This window comes from Podarcis liolepis (genome assembly GCF_965112155.1).
Source record: "Podarcis liolepis genome assembly, chromosome: 6".
NCBI lineage: Eukaryota > Metazoa > Chordata > Lepidosauria > Squamata > Lacertidae > Podarcis > Podarcis liolepis.
This window is the reverse complement of record NC_139559.1, coordinates 18,486,330-18,511,113: the sequence shown is the minus strand read 5'-3', so window position 1 is coordinate 18,511,113 and position 24,784 is coordinate 18,486,330. Positions and strand designations below refer to the sequence as shown.

At 44.0% G+C, this 24,784-nt stretch overlaps 1 protein-coding gene across 7 annotated transcripts in view; it reads right to left on the bottom strand.

Annotated features, from left to right (window-relative positions):
* Nucleotides 1–24,784, bottom strand: part of NFATC2 (nuclear factor of activated T cells 2) — a gene marked incomplete at its 3' end in the record, with an annotated part of 134,935 nt that overhangs the window by 91,690 nt on the left and 18,461 nt on the right. For 5 of the 7 annotated variants that reach the window (XM_083508010.1, XM_083508013.1, XM_083508009.1 and 2 more), the window contains exons 2-3: nucleotides 12,123–13,158; nucleotides 10,075–10,243 (exon numbers count right to left, since the gene is read on the bottom strand). In XM_083508010.1, coding sequence (XP_083364136.1) covers nucleotides 10,075–10,243; nucleotides 12,123–13,158 — 1,205 coding nt within the window. Of the gene's footprint in view, nucleotides 1–10,074; nucleotides 10,244–12,122; nucleotides 13,159–24,462; nucleotides 24,569–24,784 lie in introns of those variants that run through there. The other 2 variants (XM_083508012.1, XM_083508011.1) reach the window with 2 other exon arrangements.

The window sequence follows — 24,784 nt, the reverse complement described above, 5'->3', positions numbered from 1 at the left end:
AATGAAAAATCTAGAAGGAAAGGTGGGATATATACATTTTTTTAGACATGGTAACCCTGAAAAGAACTCTAAGGTAAGCTATTCACAATAAGCCTCCCCACCCCCTGCCCAAAGTATATTATATATAGACTAGACTGAAGAAAAATCAACTCATTTGAGTCACATTTACCAAAAAAGGGAAAGAGAAGACAGACATGATGTGTACCTTTCCATATTCTATTTTGGGATTTTATTTATTTCTTTTGGTAGAAATGGACTACTGTATTTTTTCCCATCTTTTGCATAACAGTTATATTAACACAGCTAGACTTGGATTGGTCTGTAATTGGTCTTTGGCAGATGAATAAATAACATCATTCAGCAAACAAGGAGAGGCTTTTCTTGTTGATTTTATTGCAAAGATTGATTATGCAAATGTGTGTGTGTATGCATGATTAAATTTATCCTCCCACCATTTTTTAAAATGAGCTTCATTCTCTCATCTGTTCATCAGGATGTGCAAAAATGAGGTCACTTTCAGAACTATGTTATGTTGATAAATGCATGCATACATAAGAATGTTTATTTTGCACAAACACCTAGCACCATATGTGCAGAAATGGCTATGTTGTATAAAAAAGCCTAGGTAAAAATCCCAGCTCAGTATACATAGCATAGCTATGCATGCAGCTCAAAGTACACAGTTCACAACACATGCCAACAAACTTTGTTCATGCCTTTCTGTTTTTTGAGATTACGACTCAGATTCCCAAAGGCCCACAGGTCCTTATACCCCCATAGGAAGGAGTTAAAAAATGCAAACTTGACCAGATGTAGCTTAGCACTGAGAAGAAAAATCAAGCCAAAAACTTCTCTATCACATGTGTAAAAGGGTAAAAAAAAGAAAACGCAAGCAAGCAATGGATGAACTGGGATAGTGACTGAGATAAAGTGATATCCTGCAATGAAGAAACATATATCAGAATGGCCACTTATGTATCGCCTATAAAGAGGGTTTGCATCGCCCAAAAAACAGAACAAAATGTAACACAAATTTACATAACATTTCCATACACTAATTGATTTGTGTAGATGCAAAATTTAGCAACAGCTACAATAATTTACCCCTTCATGTTGTGGCGAAGGGGCTTGAATAACTGAGAGAAGCTATGAGCTATGCTGTGCAGGGCCACCTAGGATGGGCAGGTCATAGCCAAGAGTTTAGACTAAATGTGATCCACCTGGTGAAGGAACTGGCAAACCACTCCAGTATTTTACCAAGAAAACTCCATGGACATAAAAAAGGAGAAGCTTTGAGAAGAAAGTGAGAGTTTCCAAGGCATGCTCTGGTTCATGGGGTCACGGAGAGTCAAACACTACTAAGACGACTAAACAACAACAACAATCATTTAAAGAGAAATGCAATATGGCTCACCCTAGTGAGGAGGCAACAGGTGATGGGTAATAGTTCAGTCTGCTGTTAACTGTTGAGGAGCAACTTCAGGGCTCCTGCTCTCCTTTCTTAGGGTTCCTTACTTTTAAACCAGACTTGAGACTAGACAGCCCTCAAATAAAAGTCACCTTAAAATAGAGGACTGCCAGCCCTTCAAAACAGGTGGTTGACCTCTGCAGAGTAGGACACATGGCAGCCCTAGCATATGTGAAGTTGGATTTGAGGATAGGTTCTGATGGATTTAAGATGGGAAGTACAGCTTAAACCACACTTTGTGAAAACAGAAGTGGTCTGCATCATAGCGAAGGAGCTAGAAAGGGATGGCCTGTTTCCTCCTTCCAGAGAACTTGCTTCTAGGGAGTGGTACGCTTTTTCTCATAAATCAGGATCTTCAATGATGATCACACTCATCTTCCTGTCTAGACAACACAGACCACTCTTCCAGAAGGAAAAATGGAATGTGTGTGAATGAATTCACAGGAGCCAGTGATTTACTCGGCCTTCAGTTGATAAATTAAGTTGATAGTGGCTCATAAACCCCTGTCAACAATATGATGTTTGGGGTGGCTGGAGTGGGAGAGGATACCATGGCAGGTGATGTATATACATCAAATGCTTCAGTCTTATAACATATTTACTTGCAATATGTCACACTGAAATGAATGGGATGCCCAAGTTCAATTCTTGGTGTCTCTGGCTAAGATGATTCTAGGCAGCAGGACCGGGAAAGACCTTCTCTGCCTGTTGGACAGCCACTCAGGGGAGACATTGACAAGCTAAATGGATAAACAGTCTGGTTCTGTACATGACAATTTCATATATCTATAGCACCCAGCCGTGTGATAAGAAGACTAAACTCCACCATTTCTCTGCAAGTCCCTGATCAGAAACTAAACCCTTCACAGGTCAATAAGGAACCACCTTACCAAGCAACACACGTACACTGCAGTTCTGTATGTTTATTACTTGGCAAATGGCCGCCTTAATTCATCTGGTGTGTGCATATACCAGTTTTCAATGCAATACTCTTGGGGGCATTTCCTATTGCATTTGACCAACTCCATTCAAGACTGGCAGCTCACCTGTTCACTTCTGCTTAGAACTGGGCATATTTCTAGTGGAAGTCTTTAAAATACAACATCGCTCCAAATGGGGCACACACACTGTGTGGCCAGATTTTCCCAATAAGCCAGTGGTAGTTCAGAGACCCGTTTGTTGACCTCTGTGTCAAATAAATAAATAAATTGGAACATGGAATCCCCGCTGCCTACAGTTAATTAAAAGCAAATACAAAGCTAAGTGAGAAGTCTCTTCCTCCCATCTCTTCCCTTTTCCTGCTGCACGGAAGTAGATAAGAAAGCACTTGAGACATTTTCTCCCTCTGGTGTCAAAGGAACAGGTAAAGCTTGAAGCAGAAGACTGCCACTGGCTCGTATTAGCACTAAGTTTTCACCAGCGCTCTTTTTAACATACGAAGCCCTTTGTCATTTTTATTTCACGTATCCTTTGGAAAGACTGGCCCACTCTGCTTTATAAAACAGGGATATAAATTTCTTCTACATCTGGGGCAAGCAGGGCAGTCCAGTCAAATCCACTTTATTTATTTTTTGACTAGGGTATGTTTTGCCAACCACAGGCAGGTGCAAAAGACATATGCTTAGAATTGAAGAACAGGGTGCCTCTGGGTATATTCTACGTTTAGGAATTCTTTTTCAGCACCAGAAGAACTCCTCCTAGTCCTATCACACAATGAAAGTCTTTCAGCAACCTAATTTAGGTGGGAAACAATTTGGTTTTGTTGCTATTGTTAAACATTTGAGGGTCAGAAAAACCCTTGATGGTCTTCTGCAAATTATCCTGAGATCCCGTAGTATAGCCCAATCCACCTTCTGCTCATCCCTGTTCTAAATCCAAACCCAAATTCTACCTGTTGTTGAACTACGAGGCCATAACACATTTCCCCCAAGAAAATGGCATGACCCTTCTGGTATGCAGCCGTATAGTGAGCCAGAACAGCCTTAGCAGAAAAAGAAGAAGATGCATTCTGCATCAAGCTTCAGATTTTCAGAGAATATGGATTTTTGAGAAGGAGTAGGACTGTCTGTTCTGGAGACAAAGGGCCAAACTTCGCAAGATTATAATGCATTTAAACATGTCTTTTCTTGTTACCTGTCAAAGTAATAATGATGGAGACAAGATCAGGATTCTGCTGCATGGGGAGAGGAGGGGTTTAATCTATCCTACACAGTGCTGTCCCAGTGAAAAGCACCCCTCCCAGCTGCTATTTTATGTAGGAGGAAAGCTGGTTTTGGCACCTGTTTGCAGCTTCCAAGGGTAGAATCACAGCTTGGGCAAAAAGGGTTAATCCATCTCCCCATGTGCTGCAGTCTCAATCCTGAAACTAGCTCCTCCCATGCAGCTTTTATTTTTTAAGTTCAAAAGCAGATGCTTCTGAATGCATTCACAAATTTAAGGTCATGTTTTGTCCGGCCCTAGGGTACCACTAGCTGTCTGACAGCAGTAGGGAATTGTACAGGATACTGAAAGGCCATCCTTGAACACAAAGGCTGTGTGTTCTGCCCATCCCCACACTTCTCATAAAGAGGCAGCAAGACACATTTCGAAACTTTTCTCCAGATTAAGTGTTCATGTCCTCTTCTATAGTCGTTTGAAGGGCTGTCAGAAGATAGGCGCCTATCTAAAGAAGTCCTTTATTTGACGATCTGTCCAACTTTAAGATAAAGAACCCTAAGAACAGAAGGTGCCTTGAAGTCGCCCATCAGCAGTTAGCATCTGGCTAGCAAAGTGATACAGGTCACCTGTCTCAGCACATTTTACCATAGTGGGGAAGACTACATCTTTCTATTTAAATCACAATAATGGATTTCTATAATTGCATCTAAATGACCATATACATAAGTTTCACGAATTCATGTCCTCTTTTGTCCTTTTTTGAGCCAAGGCGTTAGTGGCCCCTTGAACCATGTGGACTAGAACTTTACTTTTTCAATTACTGAGGGGTGGGGTGGGCAAAGGATCAGGGTACTGCATTCCATTTATTTATTTTTTAAGATATTTATTAAGATTTTCAAAATATTACAAAATAAAAAAGGAAAAAGAAAAATACAAAATAAAAATAGTTAAAAACAATTCAGTCTTTCAATCAGGGGGTACTGCATTCCACACTAGGCTTTAGTCACACACAGAGAACCGAGAAATGTGGATTTCACACAGTCCAGAGTTCATTGCGTTCCTGTGAGTAAACATTTCTGCATAATACCCGCAATCCAGCCTCTAATTTGCACCAAAAGTTCTGGTCTACTGCATTAATTCAGGGCTCAGAAAGACACATGACAAATACAGTTACAGGGGGAAGGAAGCCTGTAGTAATAAACACTGGGACTTACACAGGAGCTGGATGATGTGTTACTAGTTCTAAGCAAGAATCAAGGCCGTGTTTGCTGTGAAATGTTTTGTGAAGTGTGTGTGTGTGTGTGTGTGTGTGTGTGTGTGTGCATGGAGCGGGCGGGGGGGGGGCTTAGCCTTTTCTAATTGTTGTCACTTCCTTCCTCTTGTTCTTTTAATACACAAGCACCGATGCACATCACTCTGCAACCGAGTGCTGAGGCTTGCATGGGTAATGCAACATACAGCATGCAGTCTGCAGTGGCTGGTGTTTTGCAGTCACTGTGACTAGAGTCCTCTACTTACATGTTACATGGGAACATATGGAACAAATCCCCAATGGTGACTCATGTTAGAGGAAAGCACTTCTGGAAGGGATGGCGCTGGGGGGGGGGAGCAGCTGTGTGCGTGCTTAATATGCACACATAATTATATTTGTATGCCGCCTTTCCACAGTTCAAATCATGCCCGAGGCAGTAAAAGAAACACCAGAAAATACACAGCCAAACTGAACCACTTCCACGTAAATCGCAAGGTCTACAATAAAGATACCAACAACAGAAATTCCCCAGCAACAACCCCAACCACCTTAACAAAACTCCGCAAACAAAATTTCCCCAGCCTGCCACTTTCCAGGGGCAACTCTTATCCAGAAGAGTTCTAGATAACATGGTTACAAGGCTAAATATGCATCCAGAACGCCAAGGGGTGGAAAAGTCACTGAACGAGGGGGTAATTTTTGTTGCTAGGCAGAAAGCAATTCAAATTACACTTCACTGGTCCCAAAAGAGCTTCACTGGCTGTCTTATTTGCTTCCAGGCCAAATTCAATGTGGCGTTGCATGCTTTAAAAGCCCTGCAAAGTATGGGACTCAGGAGAGTGCCTTTCCCCCTATCATCCTGCCCATGCTGTTTAAGATCATCTGATGAGGCCCTCTTCTGGGTCCCTCTCCTATCAGAAGCAATACTAATCCAGCAACTAAAGAGAGTAGCTTGGCTGCTGGCCCTTCCCAGCAGCGGCCCCCACCTGTGACTTGCCTGTCACCAGCATTATTAGTTTTCAGGTCCCAGGCCAAAGCATTTCATGTAGTATTTAAGTCCTGTTATGCGATCTGTTCTGCCTTATTAATGTTATGTATTTTCGTCTGGTTGTTACAGCCTGATGCTTAGAAACTGCACTTGAATCTGTCCTGGGGGAGGCTGGCGTAGAAAAGTTTTAAATCAATTGCAGCAGAAAAGGGCTGGTTTGGGGAAACGGTTAAGCACCCGCCCCTCTCCTCTCTACCCGTGTCTAGGATTATTTTCATAAACAGCTTGCTACAGATGCAGAATTCGAGGCACAGTAGAAAAGGTTAAGGGTGCTCTTTATTTTCCTCTGCGTCTCTCTAGGCTTTAATTTGAGCCAGGCCTTAACTTCAGGGCCTAAGTCTTTTACAAGTGCATGAAGACCAGCCCCGGCACATCTGAATTCGTTGATACAAAAACAGGTGCCTCTGAGCATGTGCCGAGTGCATCTATCACAGCTGAGCATTCATAGTTCACTTCTACTTTTCTGTGCTCATAGCAGCTTGCTGCCTGGGGCTACCCTTTGTACAAACGTCTAAACAACTGCTGGTAAACGGGAGTTTACCGAGAGGCAAAGGATGTCTCTGTGTACCACATCCTCTCCAAATTGGGTGACTGTGCCAACCTGGGTGGGGGGGAGGGGAGGGGAAGCGCCATGTCAACACCAGCCTTTGTCCTCAACACAGAGCCAGTTGTTGCTATTCTGGGCCCTCGAACAAGATGTTAAACACACAAAAGCCCATGTCCTCGCTGAATGCATCTTGTCCTGCCAGAGGCTCTCACTTTAACAGGCAGACAATTGTTCTGGTGTTCTAGGAGCACCCTGCGAGCACATACTCCTCAACGGCGTGTGCCAAACTCCCAAGACTGCAAAGAAGAAGAAGTGGCCTCAGAGAGCAAAACCACAAGATAGAGCTGGGGAGGATATGAGATCCACTGCTGCGCAGCTTCCCTTCCCTGACCAAAGTAGCTCCCACAAAAATAAAGACGACTTTAAAAGAAAGAAAGAAAAAAGTAAGCAGAGTCGTATTTCAGAGATTCCTTCAACAGAATGGGCACCTCCTCCCTCAAACTCTTAAGTAATGTCAGGAACAGGGAAACACAAACAAGCGCACAATGAAATCGCTGGATTGGAATTTATTAATCTTTGATTATATTCATTCATGCCCACAAGGTTCTCTGCCCAAGTACAGTTGTCAAAGAAGCAAAGCAGAGCTAGAGAGAATGTGTAGCCGTCTTTAACCTTTTGTGTTATTTTCAGCATTGTATATTAGTCTTTTGATGTGTTTATGCCATATGGAAAACATACGTTTTTGGGTGGCCATGCAAATTGACTTAATAGGTAAATAACCTATATCCTGTGTATACTTTACATCTGTCCTTTTCATGCATCGTGTACATGTGTAGAGCTATCTTGTGAACATGTTCAGCATGGATATCTGCAAGGGGGAGCCTATGCATGAGTTGACAACTTCCCCTTAAGTGCCCCATGCAATCAGGGACCCCAATTGTGCACATGGAAGATGCAGCGAGCTTGCTATCTCCTGCTCTGGAGCATAGGACTTGGACCAATGGATCCAAGTTACAAGAAAGGAGATTCCGACTAAACATCAGGAAGAACTTTCTGACAGATGACCCTTCTAGTATCCTTTCATCCCACACACCACAGTGTTAAATCATTTGCAACAAACAGATAGCCTTAAAGATAAAAAAGGATGCATCCAGCCATCCTTTCTATGGGGATTCAATGTGCCCCTTTCAGTACATCTGATTAGGGAAAGCTTCAAAACCATGCTAGACTATCACCAGCATGTTTCAGCTCTTGGTGTGATGTGCTGCAGATGGGAGACTGAGGTACCGAAATACTCTCCCACCCAAAAAAATCTCCCTGCACTTGGAAACCTAGACTACTTTGGGGGATAAAAACATCTGTTGGCTAGGATCCATGTGTGAGCAGGACAGAAGAAACACAGAACCAGGCTTGTTGGTTTTACCTCAACAACTTGCAATGCTAAGGAGACAAGTCACAGATTGGTTTTTAATGCCCTAGGAACTGCTGTGGCAAGAAAGTACAGTCAAGGGCAATTCTAGACTATCACTATTTTCGGATGGGATACATACTGGCAAATTCAGATTGTGCAATTCATAGAATAGTAGATTTGGAAGGGACCAGGAGGGTTATCTAGTGCAACCTCCTGCAATACAGGAGTCTTTTGCCCAATGTGGGGCTCGAACCCTGAGATTAAGAGTCTCGTGCTCTGCCGAATGAGCTATGCAACAAGCTTTTATGCAACAAATCTGCTTCTTCCCCAAAAGATCAGACTCTTTGGCAATAAGGAAATTGGTGGGAAATGCAAAGTGTGGGATAACTCCAGCTTTGACACAACATCATCTAACCTCCTTGCAAAGAAATCAGGAAGAACGCTCAATAAACAGGTTATCCGGAAGCAGCTATAAGAGTCCAGCTGAACACACAGCGGTTCATGTCTCTTCTTACATGTTCATGTTCATGCCTCTTCTTTAGATCTCTGTCATAGCAACACATGTCATATTTAGTACTAAGGGGTCCTAATTTAATTCCTCCATAAACTTAGACTAGCCAAGCTGGAATTCTCCCATTAAAAGTAGCCTGGAGTTGCACACTTGCAATGAAACTCAAGAGAGTTCACCTGATCCTTCACTATCCCCATGACACCCCATCTCTACTTCTGCAACCTCAATCCACCTTGCAAAAAAGATAATTAAAAAAAATCTCACTCTGAACTCAGTGACTTTTCTTCTATGAATGCATGAACTCAATTAACTTGTGGCCCTATCACTTTACAACTACATAAACTTTACAGTAGGCCATCAAATGCCTCATTGAACTAAGTGCCAGCTCTGTGAAGTGCTTCTCCTCTTATCACACTCTAACCCTGGCCAATGAAACAATCTCCTCCTGGCGTAAAGAAGATATTGCAAAAGGAGGAGAGATAAGTGACTCCAAACCACCCATATGTCAGCTTGATTTATATTGCCAAGCCCTACAAAGGGCAACATATATACACAGGTTGACTTCACTACCAACTGCCTTTCTGAATTCCAACTCTACAGAATGATTCTATGCCACTGCGAAGTTCAGCAAAGGCTGAAGCAGCAGAGTTGGGCCTCCTCCATTGTATCTCGATACAGCTCCATCTTAAAACATCAGTCAAGACCTGTTATTTTCAAGGCAATCATACTGAGTTGTTTGTCAAACTCAAAATGCTTTATTCACACCTTGTTATATCATCTCAATCCCTGAGAAGCACCCATTTCTTCTTCTCACAATAACTTTTTTATTGTTGAAAAAAATAAACCATAGAACAACCTTACTTATGCCTGCATGTGAAGGCTTCTCTTAAAGTCAGGAATTTAAAATGACTTATAGGTATCTCTAGACCAGGACTGTTTTATAGGGAAGAGCTCAGGGGCGCCGACTTATAAAAAATATTGGGGGAGCCCGCGAAAGCTCATGAATAATAAATAAGCTCATGAATATGCAGATAAAGTGGCACCGCCTCCTCGTGAGCGAATAGGGGAGAGCGTGCTGCACCTATTAATCAGCTCCGAAGGAAATTGGGTGGAGCTTTTGCTCGGGAGGGAGGGCAGGAGGCATGCAGCCCGACCCTGTGAATTTTGGGCTTGGGGAGGGGCGGCGGTGGCGCTCTGCTGGAGGGGCGCCCGAGATTATTGGGGGGGTGGAGCCCCCCCAAACGAATTTTTGAGGGGGCTCGGGCCCCCTCAGGCCCCATGGAGTCGGCGCCTATGGAAGAGCTAAGTACTGTACCTTGTGTCCTGGAAGGGCCAAGAGTACTTTATTTCGTATATATCACATAATGTAGAAGCAGTCTATAAGCAGTTTATAAAAACTGAAGTGCTACACACACACACACACAAGCAAACGATGAAATGAAAACAAGAGTCAGGAAAATGACTCAGTGGCCTGGCCTCCAAGTATTTGTAAAGTGGATAGAAGAACTATATCTTCCCTGACCAGTAGGAGACTACTGTCTGCTATTCATACACACTTTTTATAAATATGTTGCACTAGCCTTGTTTTCCCAAACAATGTGGTGCTATGGCAGGTTGCCAAGAGGAACAGAGCTATCAAGAAGCCGTTGCAGTTCATCTTCTCCAAGAAAAAGATCTTACCTGGACCACGGGGTGCCCCCCTGTTGGCGCTTTGACTGCCCCTCGGCTCCCTTCCGTCTCATAGTGGGCACGGTGGTGGGGTTTGGGCTGCACTTCAATCCGCAGCTCGTAAGAGCCAGAATGACTGGAGAGGGGCCATTCAAGTGGTGGGAGGGAGTGCACGGGAATGCTGGGCAGAGAAGAGGGACATTAATTGGAGAACGTCATTATGGAATGCAGGTTGGCTTTTCTCTTTCTTTCAAGAGAGGTCAGGGTGCACAGCCTCCATTAAGAAAAATGGAGGGGTTCACCTTCCCTCAGAGAATTAGCACAGGGTCTGTCAATGACTATGGATCACAATTACTTTATGGAGCCTCCAGATTTTGAGGCAGTAGGAAAAGGACTGTTGACTTCATGCCCTGTGTTATGGGTTCCTGGGGGCATCTGGTTGGCTGCTGTGGAAAACAGGATGCTGGATGAAGTAAATAGGCTTTTGATCTGATCCAGCAAGGCCTCTCTTATGTTTGACTACACTAATGCAGGGAGGGGGAAGAGACAACACTGAATGGAGAAATTAGTGGGCAAGCAGAGATGCTTTAGCCTTGCTCCTCGCAAATGCTTCCGCTGGACATGCGTAAACGATTTTTTTCCTCTGAAAACAATTAAGTCCAGCTCAGTGAATGCTAGCTGGGGGAAACACTTGAAAGGGAGAATTAGTGGGTACAGAAAGAGTTACGAACTCCTTTCTTATGTCTACCTAAGTGCTCTGTCCCCACATTCTCAGTATCTCATTAAAATCATATGTTTGCTAATATCTCCACCCTTTGAAACAGGTCCCTGGTAAAAAAGTACCTCTAGCAAATTATTTCTTCTGTTTGGAGGTGAGCTTGTACATGCACAGAGACAAACAAGAGCAGCAAACAAATCTAATGTGTACAAAGGTAAAAGGGACCCCTGACCATTAGGTCCAGTCGTGACCGACTCTGGGGTTGCGGCGCTCATCTCACTTTACTGGCCGAGGGAGCTTCCAGGTCATGTGGCCAGCATGACTAAGCCGCTTCTGGCGAACCAGAGCAGCGCACGGAAACGCCGTTTACCTTCCCACCGGAGCGGTACCTATTTATCTACTTGCACTTTGATGTGCTTTCGAACTGCTAGGTTGGCAGGAGCTGGGACTGAGCAACGGGAGCTCACCCCGTCATGGGGATTTGAACCGCTGACCTTCTGATTGGCAAGTCCTAGGCTCTGTGGTTTAACCCACAGCGCCACCCACGTCCCTTTTTGTGTACAAACTGTACTCTTATTATCAGTTTAGAGAGATAGGAGACTGCCTTATACCAAGTTAGATGATTGGTGCATCAAGTACAGTCATACCTCATGTTGTGTTTGCTTCATGTTACGTTCTTTCAGGTTATGTCTCGCGGCGACCCAGAAGTACTGGAAAGGTTACTTCCGGGTTTTGCCACTTGCACATGCACAGAATCGCTAAATCATGCTTCACGCATGTGCACAAGCGCCAAATCGCACCACGCACCTGCACAGATACGGTGCTTCAGGTTGCACTCTTTTCATGTTGCAACCAGGCCTCCGGAACGGATCCTGTTCGCAACCAGAGGTACTACTGTATTCCTACTTGGGAATCTGCTTGGGAATCTGCTTTGCATACTGAAGATCCCTGGTTCAATCTTCAGCATCCACAAATGAAACTAGGCATGTCTCCTGATTTGGAGATTTCAGTCTGTATGGAGCTAGATGGACCAATGATTTCAATGAGTCTACTCCCGGAGTGATCCCATGTTTGGTGGACATGACATCTCCCAACAACTGGCTACATATCAGAATGCATTTTTCTGGATGCATCCATAACATAATAACTGGCTGGCAACCCAAACAACAGGTTCTGTATTGCAAGAGCCTTTGGATACCTTGGGTATCACGGTGGTAGTTATTGTTTAGAAAGTAGGCAAAGGCAGACCATCCCATACACACGCATAATGGAGGTTTGGGCTATCAGGAACAAATTCTATCAGACCTGTTAGCAAGAGTGACCACAAGACATGCAAGCTTACCTGCAGATAGGTATTGCAGGCATCAGCTGCTTTGGCCAAGATGGCGGCACTAATAAGATAGACTCTGGTGGTGGGTTCCTCCGATCATCCTGCTCGCAAGGCCCAATGTATTCAATAGGCTGAAGAACGTGACATGGCATGCTGGCTTTGTGGGAAGACATCGGCGAAGGTTCTGGGCTGGTTCTCCATATTTTTGTGGGGACTCCGCAAGAGGGATCGGTGGTGAGGTTGCTCATTGCATCCATGAGGCTAGAAGAGGTGGATAACTGGGTGTAAGTGATGGAAGAGCCGTCTTCTCTCAAGGGGATCTGGGGTGAGGCTTGCGGAGAGGGGGTCCTCGATTGCCGTGGAGAAGTGCAAGGTTGCTGACTCCCGTAGAGCTCGGGGCAAGGGTACTTCCGCTTTGCTCCTGGCGATGACGACCTTGAGTTGGGACGTGGAGATGTTGAACGTGGCCCCAAGCAGGTATCCTCCACGATGGTTGCTTGTGGGGACATTATTGGCGAGGTTCTAGGGGAATAATGAGCATGGGTGTTTTGAAACTGTGGACAAAGGTCATCACTAGGGCCATTATTTGGTGAAACGCATGGTGAGGTATAAGGAGAGAAATTTGTCTCTGAAATGAAGCTTGCAGAGGAGCCGCTGCTAGGAGGGCTCAGGCACAGCGGTTCTCGGTAGCTCTCAAAGCCAGGGACAGGCAGGGTAAACCTTGGGCTAGCAGTAGCTGAGTTGGACTGATGTTCTACCAATAGATCTGTGTCTCTGCTGCTGAAGGGACCCCCCGAGTGAATCAGTTCATAAGATGGTGTTATCTCAATCCTAGGGCTCAAAGTGGGGGGACCGGCAGCCTTGCCCGGGTCCAAGTAGCATTTTGACCCTAGGCTATCTGGCTGTCCGTATCTGCCCATGTGATCTGCCGAAAGGCTAGACAAAGCGAAGGGGGTGTATGGCTTGAGGCCATAATCCGAGACATCATCATGAGGGTAAGTAACTCCAGAGGGTGGGCTGATGATTTTATGTGAAGGAGTCGGTTCTTCTGGAAAAAGAAGGGTGGCTTTTAAGACTAGACATACCACGGCAGAAGCTGAGCAATCACGGGTTAACAAGAAGGCATTAGCAACAGTGTGTTAGGAAAAGGTTGTAAAGATATTGCATATTTATATCGATCACACATGGAAGCTGCTTCAAAGTTGGTCATTCTCAGAACAGAAGCAGCAGCGGCACCATCCTGAGACCACCCACACCCTGTAAGGCACCAGCAGAGTCAAACCAGGGCAACTAAGCCCACACACCTGACTCCCGGTACCACTTGGATAATTCTCATGAGGCCCTATTAGCCCAGACTCTGTTAAACCTGTAGCATTCCCATATAGCGGCCAGATCCAGAACACCCCTGCTTTATAACTGGCATATATTTGTGTTAGCACATTTTGGTACCAACGTAAATTTTAAAAATGCCTTCCGGTGTTGCCTTATCTAGGACATGGGCATATAACTTATTTTGTTTTGTATTATGAATCAAATATGAAATGCATAGAAGCCTTGGGCCCTCGGTCTGCCTAGCTGAATTGAGCTGAAGATTTTAAAAATGTGTTTTCCGATATTTCCAAGAACTTGCTAGCTTTTAAATATGCAGAACTTTTTAAAATAACAAACACAAAAAGATGCTGAAAACTGCAGTCTAGCTGAAACAGAAGCAGGTTATTTTATAGCCTGCCTGTAAAAACTCAGTGACAGAAGGATGTGTGTATCTACTTGTATGCACCAGTACTTTTAGGATCACTGATTGTTATCCAAACCTGAATTCTGACATTCAAAACAGGTGGTAGAACTGAACCCTGGTGAACGATCACACTAAATGAAGCACTGCATAAATCAAAGATGGTTGCCCTCCAGGAGTTTCTGGATTGCAACTCACTGTTGGACTGGTGGGAGTTGGGATTCCAAAAACAGCTAGATTCCCAGCCCTGGAACACAGACCTGTACCCTATTACTCTACTCCCTTGAACTATGGGACATAGCAGCTAATTTCCTGTCTATCCATCACAGGTATGTTTCATGCATGCAGTCATGTTTGCAGTTATGTTTATTCTTTAAAATGGGGATGGTAGGCTTTCAAATTGAAAATCTGCAAAATCCATGGTTTTACCTTCTAAAGATCACGTGTTGTAAATGTTTCCAACAAGAAATGGGGGACAGAGGGAATCCTCCTCCTCGGATTTATTTTGTGAGGTGTGTGGGGTCCTCCACACACCTCACCAAATAAACTGACAAAATAGACAAAATATGCCTCTTTTCCCCTAGTCTCATATTTTACTTCAAATATTTTAAAGACTCAGAAATGTTCCACTCAACACAATATTGGCAGATACATTCTAGCCCCTCCACCCCACCCCCAAGGCTGGAGAGAATTAATGAGAACAAGTATTACACAGTTCCATATTTAATCTCAGACACAACTTTATTTTATTCCAATAGATAAGAGGTGAAAGTTTTATCTAGGCAGACATTGACAATATAAAAGTGCATTCTTGGAAGTGTTCAGATCTCATCTAAGTTAAAAGTCTTATCGCCTTCCTCAATTTGACAGGAAAATTCTCCTTCATGTGGACAAGGATAATATTGAGAAAGACTATAATAAAGTTCTAAAAAAGCATTTTTAATACTCCCTTTGAATTCTAGGGAACACAAATTTGGGTAGGCCAAACTAAGGGGCAGAAACCAATTCATTTTGCACTGACTAACTTCAAACAAATGTATTTAGTACAAATCATGATTCTGTTCACACTGGAGGGTTTTGTTGTTTGTTCGTCAGATTTACTTCAGTCCCTATATATCATTGGACTACAGATTCCAGTATCCCTGACCATTGGCCCTGCTGGTTGGGTCTGAAGAGAGAAGGAGTTCAACAAAATCCGGAGGACTATGGCTTAGCCATTCATGCTTTACCATCTATCTGCCACTCCCATCAAGGGCCACCTACTGTGTGACTATCTGCACACAGCTTTTATTCATTTTCCTAAACAGGAGTGAGTCCTTTTATACAGGAAAAGTAACTGCGACATTTAAAACAGCCTGAGGATGGAGCATTTCTTAGAGTGAAACATCACATCCAATTTTTATTTTACACTACCCAGAAGGAAATTGTTCAAATTGCTACAGTAATGGTTATAACCCAAATGAAATTTTGCATGAAGTGGCTTCTCCAGTTGATTGCAGAACAGCCATGAATGCCTCCTTTTGACACGCTGAATGTAGAATATGGTGTTGGCAGTGATACAACAAACTCCCTGGCAAAACTCAACTACCCAGCTCCAGTTCTGACTTGGAGGAAGGGCGTCAGCTGGCCTTCTTGCTGCTGCTCTTAGATGTGTATTGGAGGTACATCACCTCTCCAAATAACACAAGTGTAGAATAAATTATGAAATTGTTGTACAAGTTGTTATGGCCATAATGCATCTGTTTGTGACATCATAGTCTGCAGCCATGGGAACAGCTATGATGGTACAAGCTCAGCTTTGTTACTCTGCTGTGGAGTGGGAAGAAAAGGAGGCTGATTAGAACACAGCAGTTCCTGTCCTTAAGATTAAATCCCCTGATGTGGTTTCAATTTAATTAGCCAGCCCATACTTCATTGCCACCAAGACTGGGCATGTAATTAGCAAACACTCAGCTGTTGGTCATGCCAACCTGACTTGGCTCTGTAGGAGCTACTGCTGTTGTATTTTTAAATGCAATTCTGGAAAGCACTACATAGCCAGCCAGCAGCCCAACCTAATTCAAGGCAGAAGCTGCTTTTCTAGAAGGCTATTCCTCCGAGTCAAAAGGGACGCAGGTGGCACTGTGGGTAAAACCTCAGTGCCTAGGACCTGCTGATCGTAAGGTCGGCGGTTCGAATCCCCACGGCGGGGTGAGCTCCCGTCGTTCGGTCCCAGCTCCTGCCCACCTTGCAGTTCAAAAGCACCCCTAAGTGCAAGTAGATAAATAGGTACCGCTTTATAGCGGGAAGGTGAACGGCGTTTCCGTGTGCGGCGCTGGTGCTGGCTCGCCAGCTGCTGCTTCGTCACACTGGCCACGTGACCCAGAAGTGTCTTCGGACGGCGCCAGCTCCCGGCCTCTTGAGCGAGATGAGCGCGCAACCCTAGAGTCGGACACGACTGGCCCGTACGGGCAGGGGTACCTTTACCTTTTTACTCCTCCGAGTAACATGGCAACTGCAGATTCTGCTAAGAGCACCTCTGCCAGTTAGCATGAAACAATTTAGGATGAAATTGGAGACACAACCATTCCCATGATGGGATCTCTGTAATCCATAATCTAGCTGTAATCACAAACTAAAGATAGCACTCTTGAGAACAAAGGCAACTAAAAGCAGACATACAGTAGCTGTTGGCGTTATACTACAGTTAAAACAATCCAGCACACTTCATTTTAGACTATAAAATTAGAGTGCCTACTTAAGTGTGCTCTGCTTTTCTTAAAATTAATAGTTTAACTTGCAATCAATTACCCAAATTGACGTTAGGAGGTGGGGATGGGAGGAAGCAACATTTTGAGAAATGTGTGAAAATAGTATTTTCACTTTACCCACAAGTGCCTGCAGCATTTGTATTCTCTCACTGCCCTTAATTTTGTTGAATAAAACATTCTGTTTAAGCATTAGCATCTCCACTGCATTTATTACTTTAAAGTAGAACCTCATGTCACACATTTTGTCTATCTGGAGGGAGGAGCGTGAAGAAAACCAAAGACATAAACCAAGAAGTCTTAGATGCTCTTGTTTGATTGAACAAATGCTTACTCTTATCTGTAATTTTGTTTTAACCCCCCCCCCCAAATGCAATTTCAGCAGAAAGCGACACTTCCCTGCAATAACCACTGCTACCAATCACAAGCTAGATCTCAGCTAGAACTAGCTAGGTGTCCACATCTTCAAAACGCTACTTGAAATTAACATCTAGCAAACCCAGCCTTCTGCCTCCCAGCTCCTGATTTTTCCTTTTGAACGATCTGTCCTGATCTTCACATCCTAGCACAAGCAGCAAACCATGGGAAGGCAGAAAGTGCCCAGCAGGCATCATTCTGCCTTGTCGTTTATTCTGACAAGGTTGTTTGTTACAAGACGTCACCTGCATCCATTCTATGGGCTAGTGATTAAGATCAGATAACAATTATCACTTGCCCATTCTGAAGAATTGCAATTTACAAGCAAGAATAGCCCCCTACCCTGAGACTCTAAAGAAAAAAGAGGGGGTGGGATTGCACAAACTGTTGGGCGAGCCTGATTACTGAGGGAAAGGTCTAAGTTTGAATTAAGGGTGTGGCATTTTTTAAGAGATCTAAATTATGAATTGGTTTCAGTAGCTTTGTCACATCAAGGTCAAAACACTAGGCTGGATTGCCAAACTTAAAATATCATTATTACATTTCTGGGGACCAGTGGCGTAGCGTGGGGGGTGCAGGGGGGGCCGGCCGCACTGGGCGCAACATCGGGGGGTTAGGCAAATCCACGGGTTAGGGGGCGCAAATCCACGGGTTAGGGGGCGCAAATCCACGGGTTAGGGGGCGCAAATTACTTGCCTTGCCCCAGGTGCTGACAACCCACGCTACGCCACTGCTGGGGACCCTACCAACTTCTCTATCCTTCTTTCTCCCCTCTGCTTTCCCCACCCAGGGCATCCTGGGAAGTGTAATCATAAGCACCAGACTACAGAAACTCTAACAGGAACTTTTTAAGACTAATAAGGAAAGAAGCTGCAGTTATCATCATCCATTTCAAGTATTCAACATCCCTCATGTACACTTTCAAGGTAATCCTTACAACAGCACTGCAAGGCAGACCAGCATTATTCCACATGTTGCATATGGAGGTGAGGGGGTCAAGCTTAGAGACCTGCCTAATTGAGTTTGTGGCAGCTGTGAGGTTTGGTGTGCAGACTTCCAGCTCAATGCTTTTTGCTATCATGCTATTCCATCTCTTATCATGTTGCCACAGTTGGCTGCATGAGATGGCCAGCGCTAATAAAACGTCGTGGACAGTTGGTTGCATGAGATGGCTAGCAGTGATCAACTGTTGTGGAGAATAGTTTCTTATGAGAGGAACAAAAATTATCAGTGGAGATAAACGTATCAAAGGAAACCTTATCACTTGGGCCACACGATGGCTGGGCCCTACCACTTCAGGCGGCAAGTGAGGGCTTGAATTGCTGGCTGTTCCTTTATACAAAATACCCTGCATAGAACTAGGTGTGGAGAAGATGCATTAGTTTTCTCCCTGACACGCTGGTTCTCCACCTTATGTGGAATTATTTATTTATTGCTATAGAGGAGCATTTGGTTATGACAGCCTTCACCTGAAATGGTACAGTCCACTGCCAAGTGAGAACTAGGCTTGGAGAAACTACAGCCCCATCTTAAAAAATCCCATTCTTACGACTCACTGGCCTGAGCATTCTAGACCAGAGGTCTGAACTTTCCTCAAAGTAAAGGTCATAGGAACATAAGGATTGTCCTACTGGACTATGTCATAGGTTCATCTAGTCCACCCTTCTCCAATATGGCACCTCTGAACATTATTGGACAACCATTCCCATCAGCCCTAGAGAGCACAGCCAACAGAAAAGGATGATGGGAGCTGTAGTACAAAACATCTGGAAGATATCAGGTTGGGGAAGGCTGATCTTCACAACAGTAGTCCACCAGATGCCTTTGCGTGCTCACGAACAGGATGTGATTTATAGCCTGCTGCTTGTTCCCAGCATGTAGTACTCCTGAATGATCCTGAACATGCGAAGAAATCCTCCCATAGGAAGCACAGGTAGGAGACAAGTGTTCCCTTAACTACTTTATGGCACTGCAGCTTGGGTGTGTGTCTTGGGATATCCTATGCCTGCCGTAATCACACGGGAATATCTGTACAGGAGCTTGTATATGCAGTATTCACTAAAGCAAATGGGATTCCCCACCAGTTCCTCCCAATGCAGATTCCTGTGCCCTTCCAAAAGACTTTTGAAAGGATTGGAGGGCTCTAAGGAAAGGCCTGGAATTTGGAGTGCAGTAGTGGGGGAAGGATAAGGCTGCAATCTGCCTCTGCCCAATTCTACCCCCCCCCCAACTCCTTATCGCAGTCCTTTTTGGGAGTCTCCCAACCCTAAGGCAGGCTTCTGGGGGGCTACACAGGGATGAAATGGGAAGGGTGAGGGACAAGGAATTTCTCACACACAACCAACCTTGCACTCTAACCCAATGTTTCCCAAACTTGGGACTCCAGCCGTTTTTGGACAACTCCCATAATCCCTAGCTAGCAGGACCAGTGGTCAGGGATGATGGGAATTGTAGTCTGAAAACAGCTGGAGACCCAAGTTTGGGAAACACTGGTCTAACCAAATGGGATGCAATTTAATACGTTTATTCCCTGGCCTCAAGACAAGGTGGGAGTTGCAGGCTAAATTGTCTTTTCTTAGGGCTTTCCCCATCCCTGCATATATCACTGGATGTCTCAAGTTCCTGGCCAGCTGCTGAATGTGAGAACTTACTCTACCGAGAAGCAGTGAATTCAAGGTGACTTCAGACAACATGACCGTTCTGTCTGTAGTGTCCGATATGCAGAGACCCATTCACACATGCAAGTCATTTGCTGCTGTTGCAGGCTTCAACAGACGAATACATGCATGTGAACCAACCTAAAGTTGCATCCAAAGAGGCTTAAATGATTCCACTCCATCCAAGTTGGAAAACATCATTTGGATGCAGTATGAGAACTTTCAGAGGAAGAAGAAAAGGCCTGGGCTCATGACCCTCTGCTATGGTTACGTTTCTGGCGAACATCCCAAAACTGCAAGTAAGCAGCTTCAGTTCAGATGCAACTAACATCAGTTAGGAAACAGTCAACTTCCAGAACTGCCAGGCACACTTAGACATGTGGACTGAAGCTTCTTCTTCTTCTTCTTTTAATTTCCATCTCTTTGTAAACATGCTTTAATCTTAGTACATTAAAGATCACTGATGTACAAAGGATTACTTACAGACTCATAATGGTGTCTTTTGAAAGACAAGGAATGTCCTCCAGATTATAACTTTCGTTGTGATCTCCCTTACACTAATTATTTCCATCTTGAAAATATACAAAATTAATAATAATCACAGTATCCAGGCATCCAGTACAAGTAAAACTGTCTCTGGAGGGCTCTTTCTACTCTCTACAACGCCATATTCTTCTCAACATCAAGTGTGGGCAAGAAGTGGCACACAATCATTGCAATATTAGAATCGTGTGTAACTGTTAATTCCTTCCTCCAAGAAACTTGGGGGGTGACACATATGGTCCCCACTCCATTTTATCCTCAGAACAACCCCTTAATGCAGGTTAAGCTGGTCCCTCATAGAGCTTATTGCGACTAAAGCAAGGATTTGAACCCAAGCCCCAATACCACAGGTGTGGGTGTGATTCAAGTGCCATATGTTGGATGTTTGCAAGGACACTGCAGTGCAAAGGTGTGGATCGCCATGAACAAATGCATTGTGTGCATCTGGGAGAAATGACCGATTTGTGCTTTAAAACTCCTGTGTGTTTAAATAACAGACCTACCCATCAACTACTCTTTGCTTTGCACTTATTCTAAGCATGTTTTCTCAGAAGTAAGTCCCATCGAAGTCAGTAGGGTTTAAGGTAAAGGTAAAGGTACCCCTGCCCGTATGGGCCAGTCGTGTCCGACTCTAGGGTTGTGCGCCCATCTCACATAAGAGGCCGGGGGCCAGCGCTGTCCAGAGACACTTCCGGGTCACGTGGCCAGTGTGACGAAGCTGCTCTGACGAGCCAGCACCAGCGCAGCACACGGAAACGCCGTTTACCTTCCCGCTAGAAAGCGGTACCTATTTATCTACTTGCACTTTAGGGGTGCTTTCGAACTGCTAGGTGGGCAGGAGCTGGAACCGAAGACGGGAGCTCGCCCCGCCGCGGGGATTCGAACCACCGACCATGCGATCGGCAAGCCCTAGGCGCTGAGGTTTTACCCACAGTGCCACCCGCGTCTTAGTAAATGCTCCTAAGATTAAAGCCTGACTTAGTCCTGGAGGACAGTGGATTTGTGGTTGAGGTGAGATTTGAACAGGGGACTTTTCAGCTCATAGCTCAGTCTTTTACCTATTTATTTAATTGGTTGGTTGGTTGGTTGATTGATTGATTGATTGATTGATTGATTAGTACATCACCCTTCACTTGAAGATTACAGAGTGGTTCACAACATATACAAAATGAGAACCCAAAATACATAATAAAATAAAAAACAAACCACCGTATCTGGTACATTACGCAAGCACTGTGCTATTAAAGATGCATGCACACACATATTTCCATTTCAACTAAAATTCACTACAACACCTTAAAAATATCTCAGATGTACTGTATAAAGCTAGCAAGGTAGAAAGGATTTGCAACAGAATCCTGTGCAGATTTACCCAGTACGAAGTTTCAGGCTCCCTAATAAGCGAGTTTCAGACTTTAACCTTGGTTTTGCTTTTGCTTTTAAAAAAGTCACAGTTGTATTTTGTTTTGTTTTTGTTTTTACTTTTTCTTACAACAAACATAAAAGGAATTTACACACACAAGCTTCATAGGCTTCTGCAAAAAAGTGCTAATTTCTCTTGACCCATCACTGAAAATGTAAATTAGCAGCTACAGTTGCTTTTATTGCACTGGAAAAGATATTCTCAGTCACGGTTTTGGCACTGTAAGAGTACATGATTTTAGAGTATTCTTAGCCACGTTCATTGCCTTCACTCATTCAAACGGCACCCTTCACTACACTCACTATAGCAGCGTGCTCAAAAGCCATAATGCACCTTTAACATTCTTAGATTGAAATCCCAATACTACTTATTGTATTTTAAATTACTGTAAAGCACATTCAGCTGTGCTACCTCCTGTTTCCATACAAAAGAAAATAGTAAAAGTTCACTTATCCTATATTGATGTCACTACGTACTCAAAAGATACATTCAAAGCTATGTTGAACTGCACTTGTTACAGTGATAAGTCCAGATCTACCACTGGCTGTTGGTGGAAGAGACCCTGGTTCAACGCCCTGAGATGCAGGAATCCTTTGCCCAATGTGGGGCTCAAACCCACAACCCTGAGATTAGGAGTCTCATGCTCTACTGACTGAGCCACAAGCTGGGATCCAATGAAAATTGGCATAGGATGCCCTCAACTTCTGCTATAAGCATACATTCAAGCTATACATTCAAGCAGGCCATCGAATGTTGTAATATCATGTTCCAGTCTAAGGTTCCAAAGTGTGTGTTTCCAAAAAGGTAAGTGGAGAAATAATAATGAAATCACAGAAAGCCACACCAAATATCAGAGTCAGACATTGGCTTGGAGGAAGTTCAAGTTTTAATTTAATTGTTTATGGAAAGGATAATGGGGCTACAGTAGAGAATATCTCCCTACATGTTCTTGCTTGTCTGAGTTTGGTGGTCTGTATTTGAATCACAATTGAGGTGCTACATTTCAGGCTCCAGGTCTTAGGGCCGAAGTCATAAAAGTCCTCCTTGATGAACACACATAGACACCTCTTTTGGGGAAGGGTGATAGCTCAGTGTGTCTGCCTTGTAAGCAGAATGTCCCAAATTCTGCCCCAGCATCTCAATAGGGTTGGGAGAGACTCCTGCCTGAAATCCTGGAGGGCCACTGCCAGTCAGTGTAGACTGTACAGAGCTAGGTGGACCAAAGGTCTGACATGGTACAAGGCAGCTTCCAATGATCCTAGATGGGCACTCTTCCCCATTGTTTGAAAGGCAAGATTGGTTAGAGTACCAGTTGGTAGGATTCGGTCACAAATTCACTTGTGGCAAGTTGGATCAGCAGCACTAGCAGCATAGACTCCACTGTAAGGTGGAGCTGTACCGTTTCGGGGGGGGGGGAGTCATTAAGGCTGCAATCCTATACCCATTTTCCTGGAAGTACGCCACACTGAACTCCATGGGACATTTTCCAGATTGCAGTGTAAAACCTATTCATGTAGTCTGATCCTTGAAAGAAAAGTGACTACTCAATGATGGGAAATAATGTTATCATTTCAGGTTGCTATAATACAGATGAGACCCAACGCAGCATGAAAAATGACCACTTGTGTAAAGGGGCTGCTCCTTTTCCTCCTCCCCCATGCACCCCCAAAAGATGCTTCAAAGGCTTGGTGGACCTTGTGGAGCAGATTTGGGGTGTGTGTGCATGAGGGCTGAAGAAAAGAAACTGTAAGTCCCATTGTGCAAGCAGATTTCCATTTTGCAAACAGGTGGAAATAACTGGATGTTGCCCATAGTGCAACATGTTGTCTTTTTCATGTGTTCGGATCGGACTATCATGTTCCAGTTTTGTTAACAAAATATGGTGCAGAACATATGCAGTCCTGGCTCAAGAAAGCTTAATAAAACTTCAGGGTATCAGCATGAAGTGGTGACATGTAGAGTCACTGGTGACCACTATGTCGACCATGGGTTAACGGATGACCACCCTGCATCAGCAGGCAAGTTCCATGCCAGATACTGGATTCTAACATTCTTTAAAAGTACCTACAGTACTATTTCATATATGACATTTTTTCAAACATAGATGTACCATGAAGGAAGGAAACGCATGGGTCATGCATGTTTAGCATGCTTTCACACTGGAGGCAGAATACAGCTCTCAGTGGATTCAAAAGTGTGTGGGCAATATTTACCTTGGATGACACAAAACATGGGAAAGATGTGGGCATTTTATGACATCCAATTGTTTGGAGAACGTGTATGATTATTGTTGTTGTTCTATATTTATTTATTTATACCCTGCTTTATTCCCTGATGGGACTCAAGGCAGCTTAGAGATAAAAAATAAGAACCACCAAAAACATAAGTAAATAGCCCTAGCACAGACATTATCTGAGTATCCATGGCATCTTCTTACACACATAACATGTTAAATTGCATGTGCTTTTGTACAAAGCAGTACAGCCCTGTCATTTAGCTACTCAAGCCACACCATAAAGCAAGCTAAATTTTAAAAAACAACAACAGAAGCCATGGTCTAATAATAATGTATGCACTGTTGCCATTTCTACAGACTAATCAGCATTGCTCACTATGGGTCTGTACTGTATATTGTAACAGTCCTAATAACTACAGTGCAACTGACAGGTGCCATTAAACTATGATATCCACAAGCTGAAAGACAATCACATTATATATCAATACAGTTAAATACTTGGGCAGAGAACAGCCCTCTGATCTGCTGCAGTGCTGTGACAGTATATTTTATCGTTTATTTTCTTAGTTGCTTAAAACTTCTGCCACACGCACACACCCCTAACGCGTTGCCCATCCTTATAAGAGCCTGCGCAATTAGAACTTCTGATCATTCATCCCTTTGGAGAGATGAAGAAAAATGTAGCCACAGAGGAAGGCTGGTGGCAGAAAGGTAAAACTTCCATTGCCACAAGTGATTCCCATCCAACTCCAGCCAACATCCTAACGCTTCCCTGTCGCCCTCTTTAGTGCTAACTGGACAAAACAACTCTTTCCTGTGCGGCGCAGTACAGCTTTCCTCTCTCGCAGATACAGACAGTTCCCTGACCAAGTGCCAAAAAAACCTTGTTTTATTCCAGGCACCCGCCCATGATAGCAGG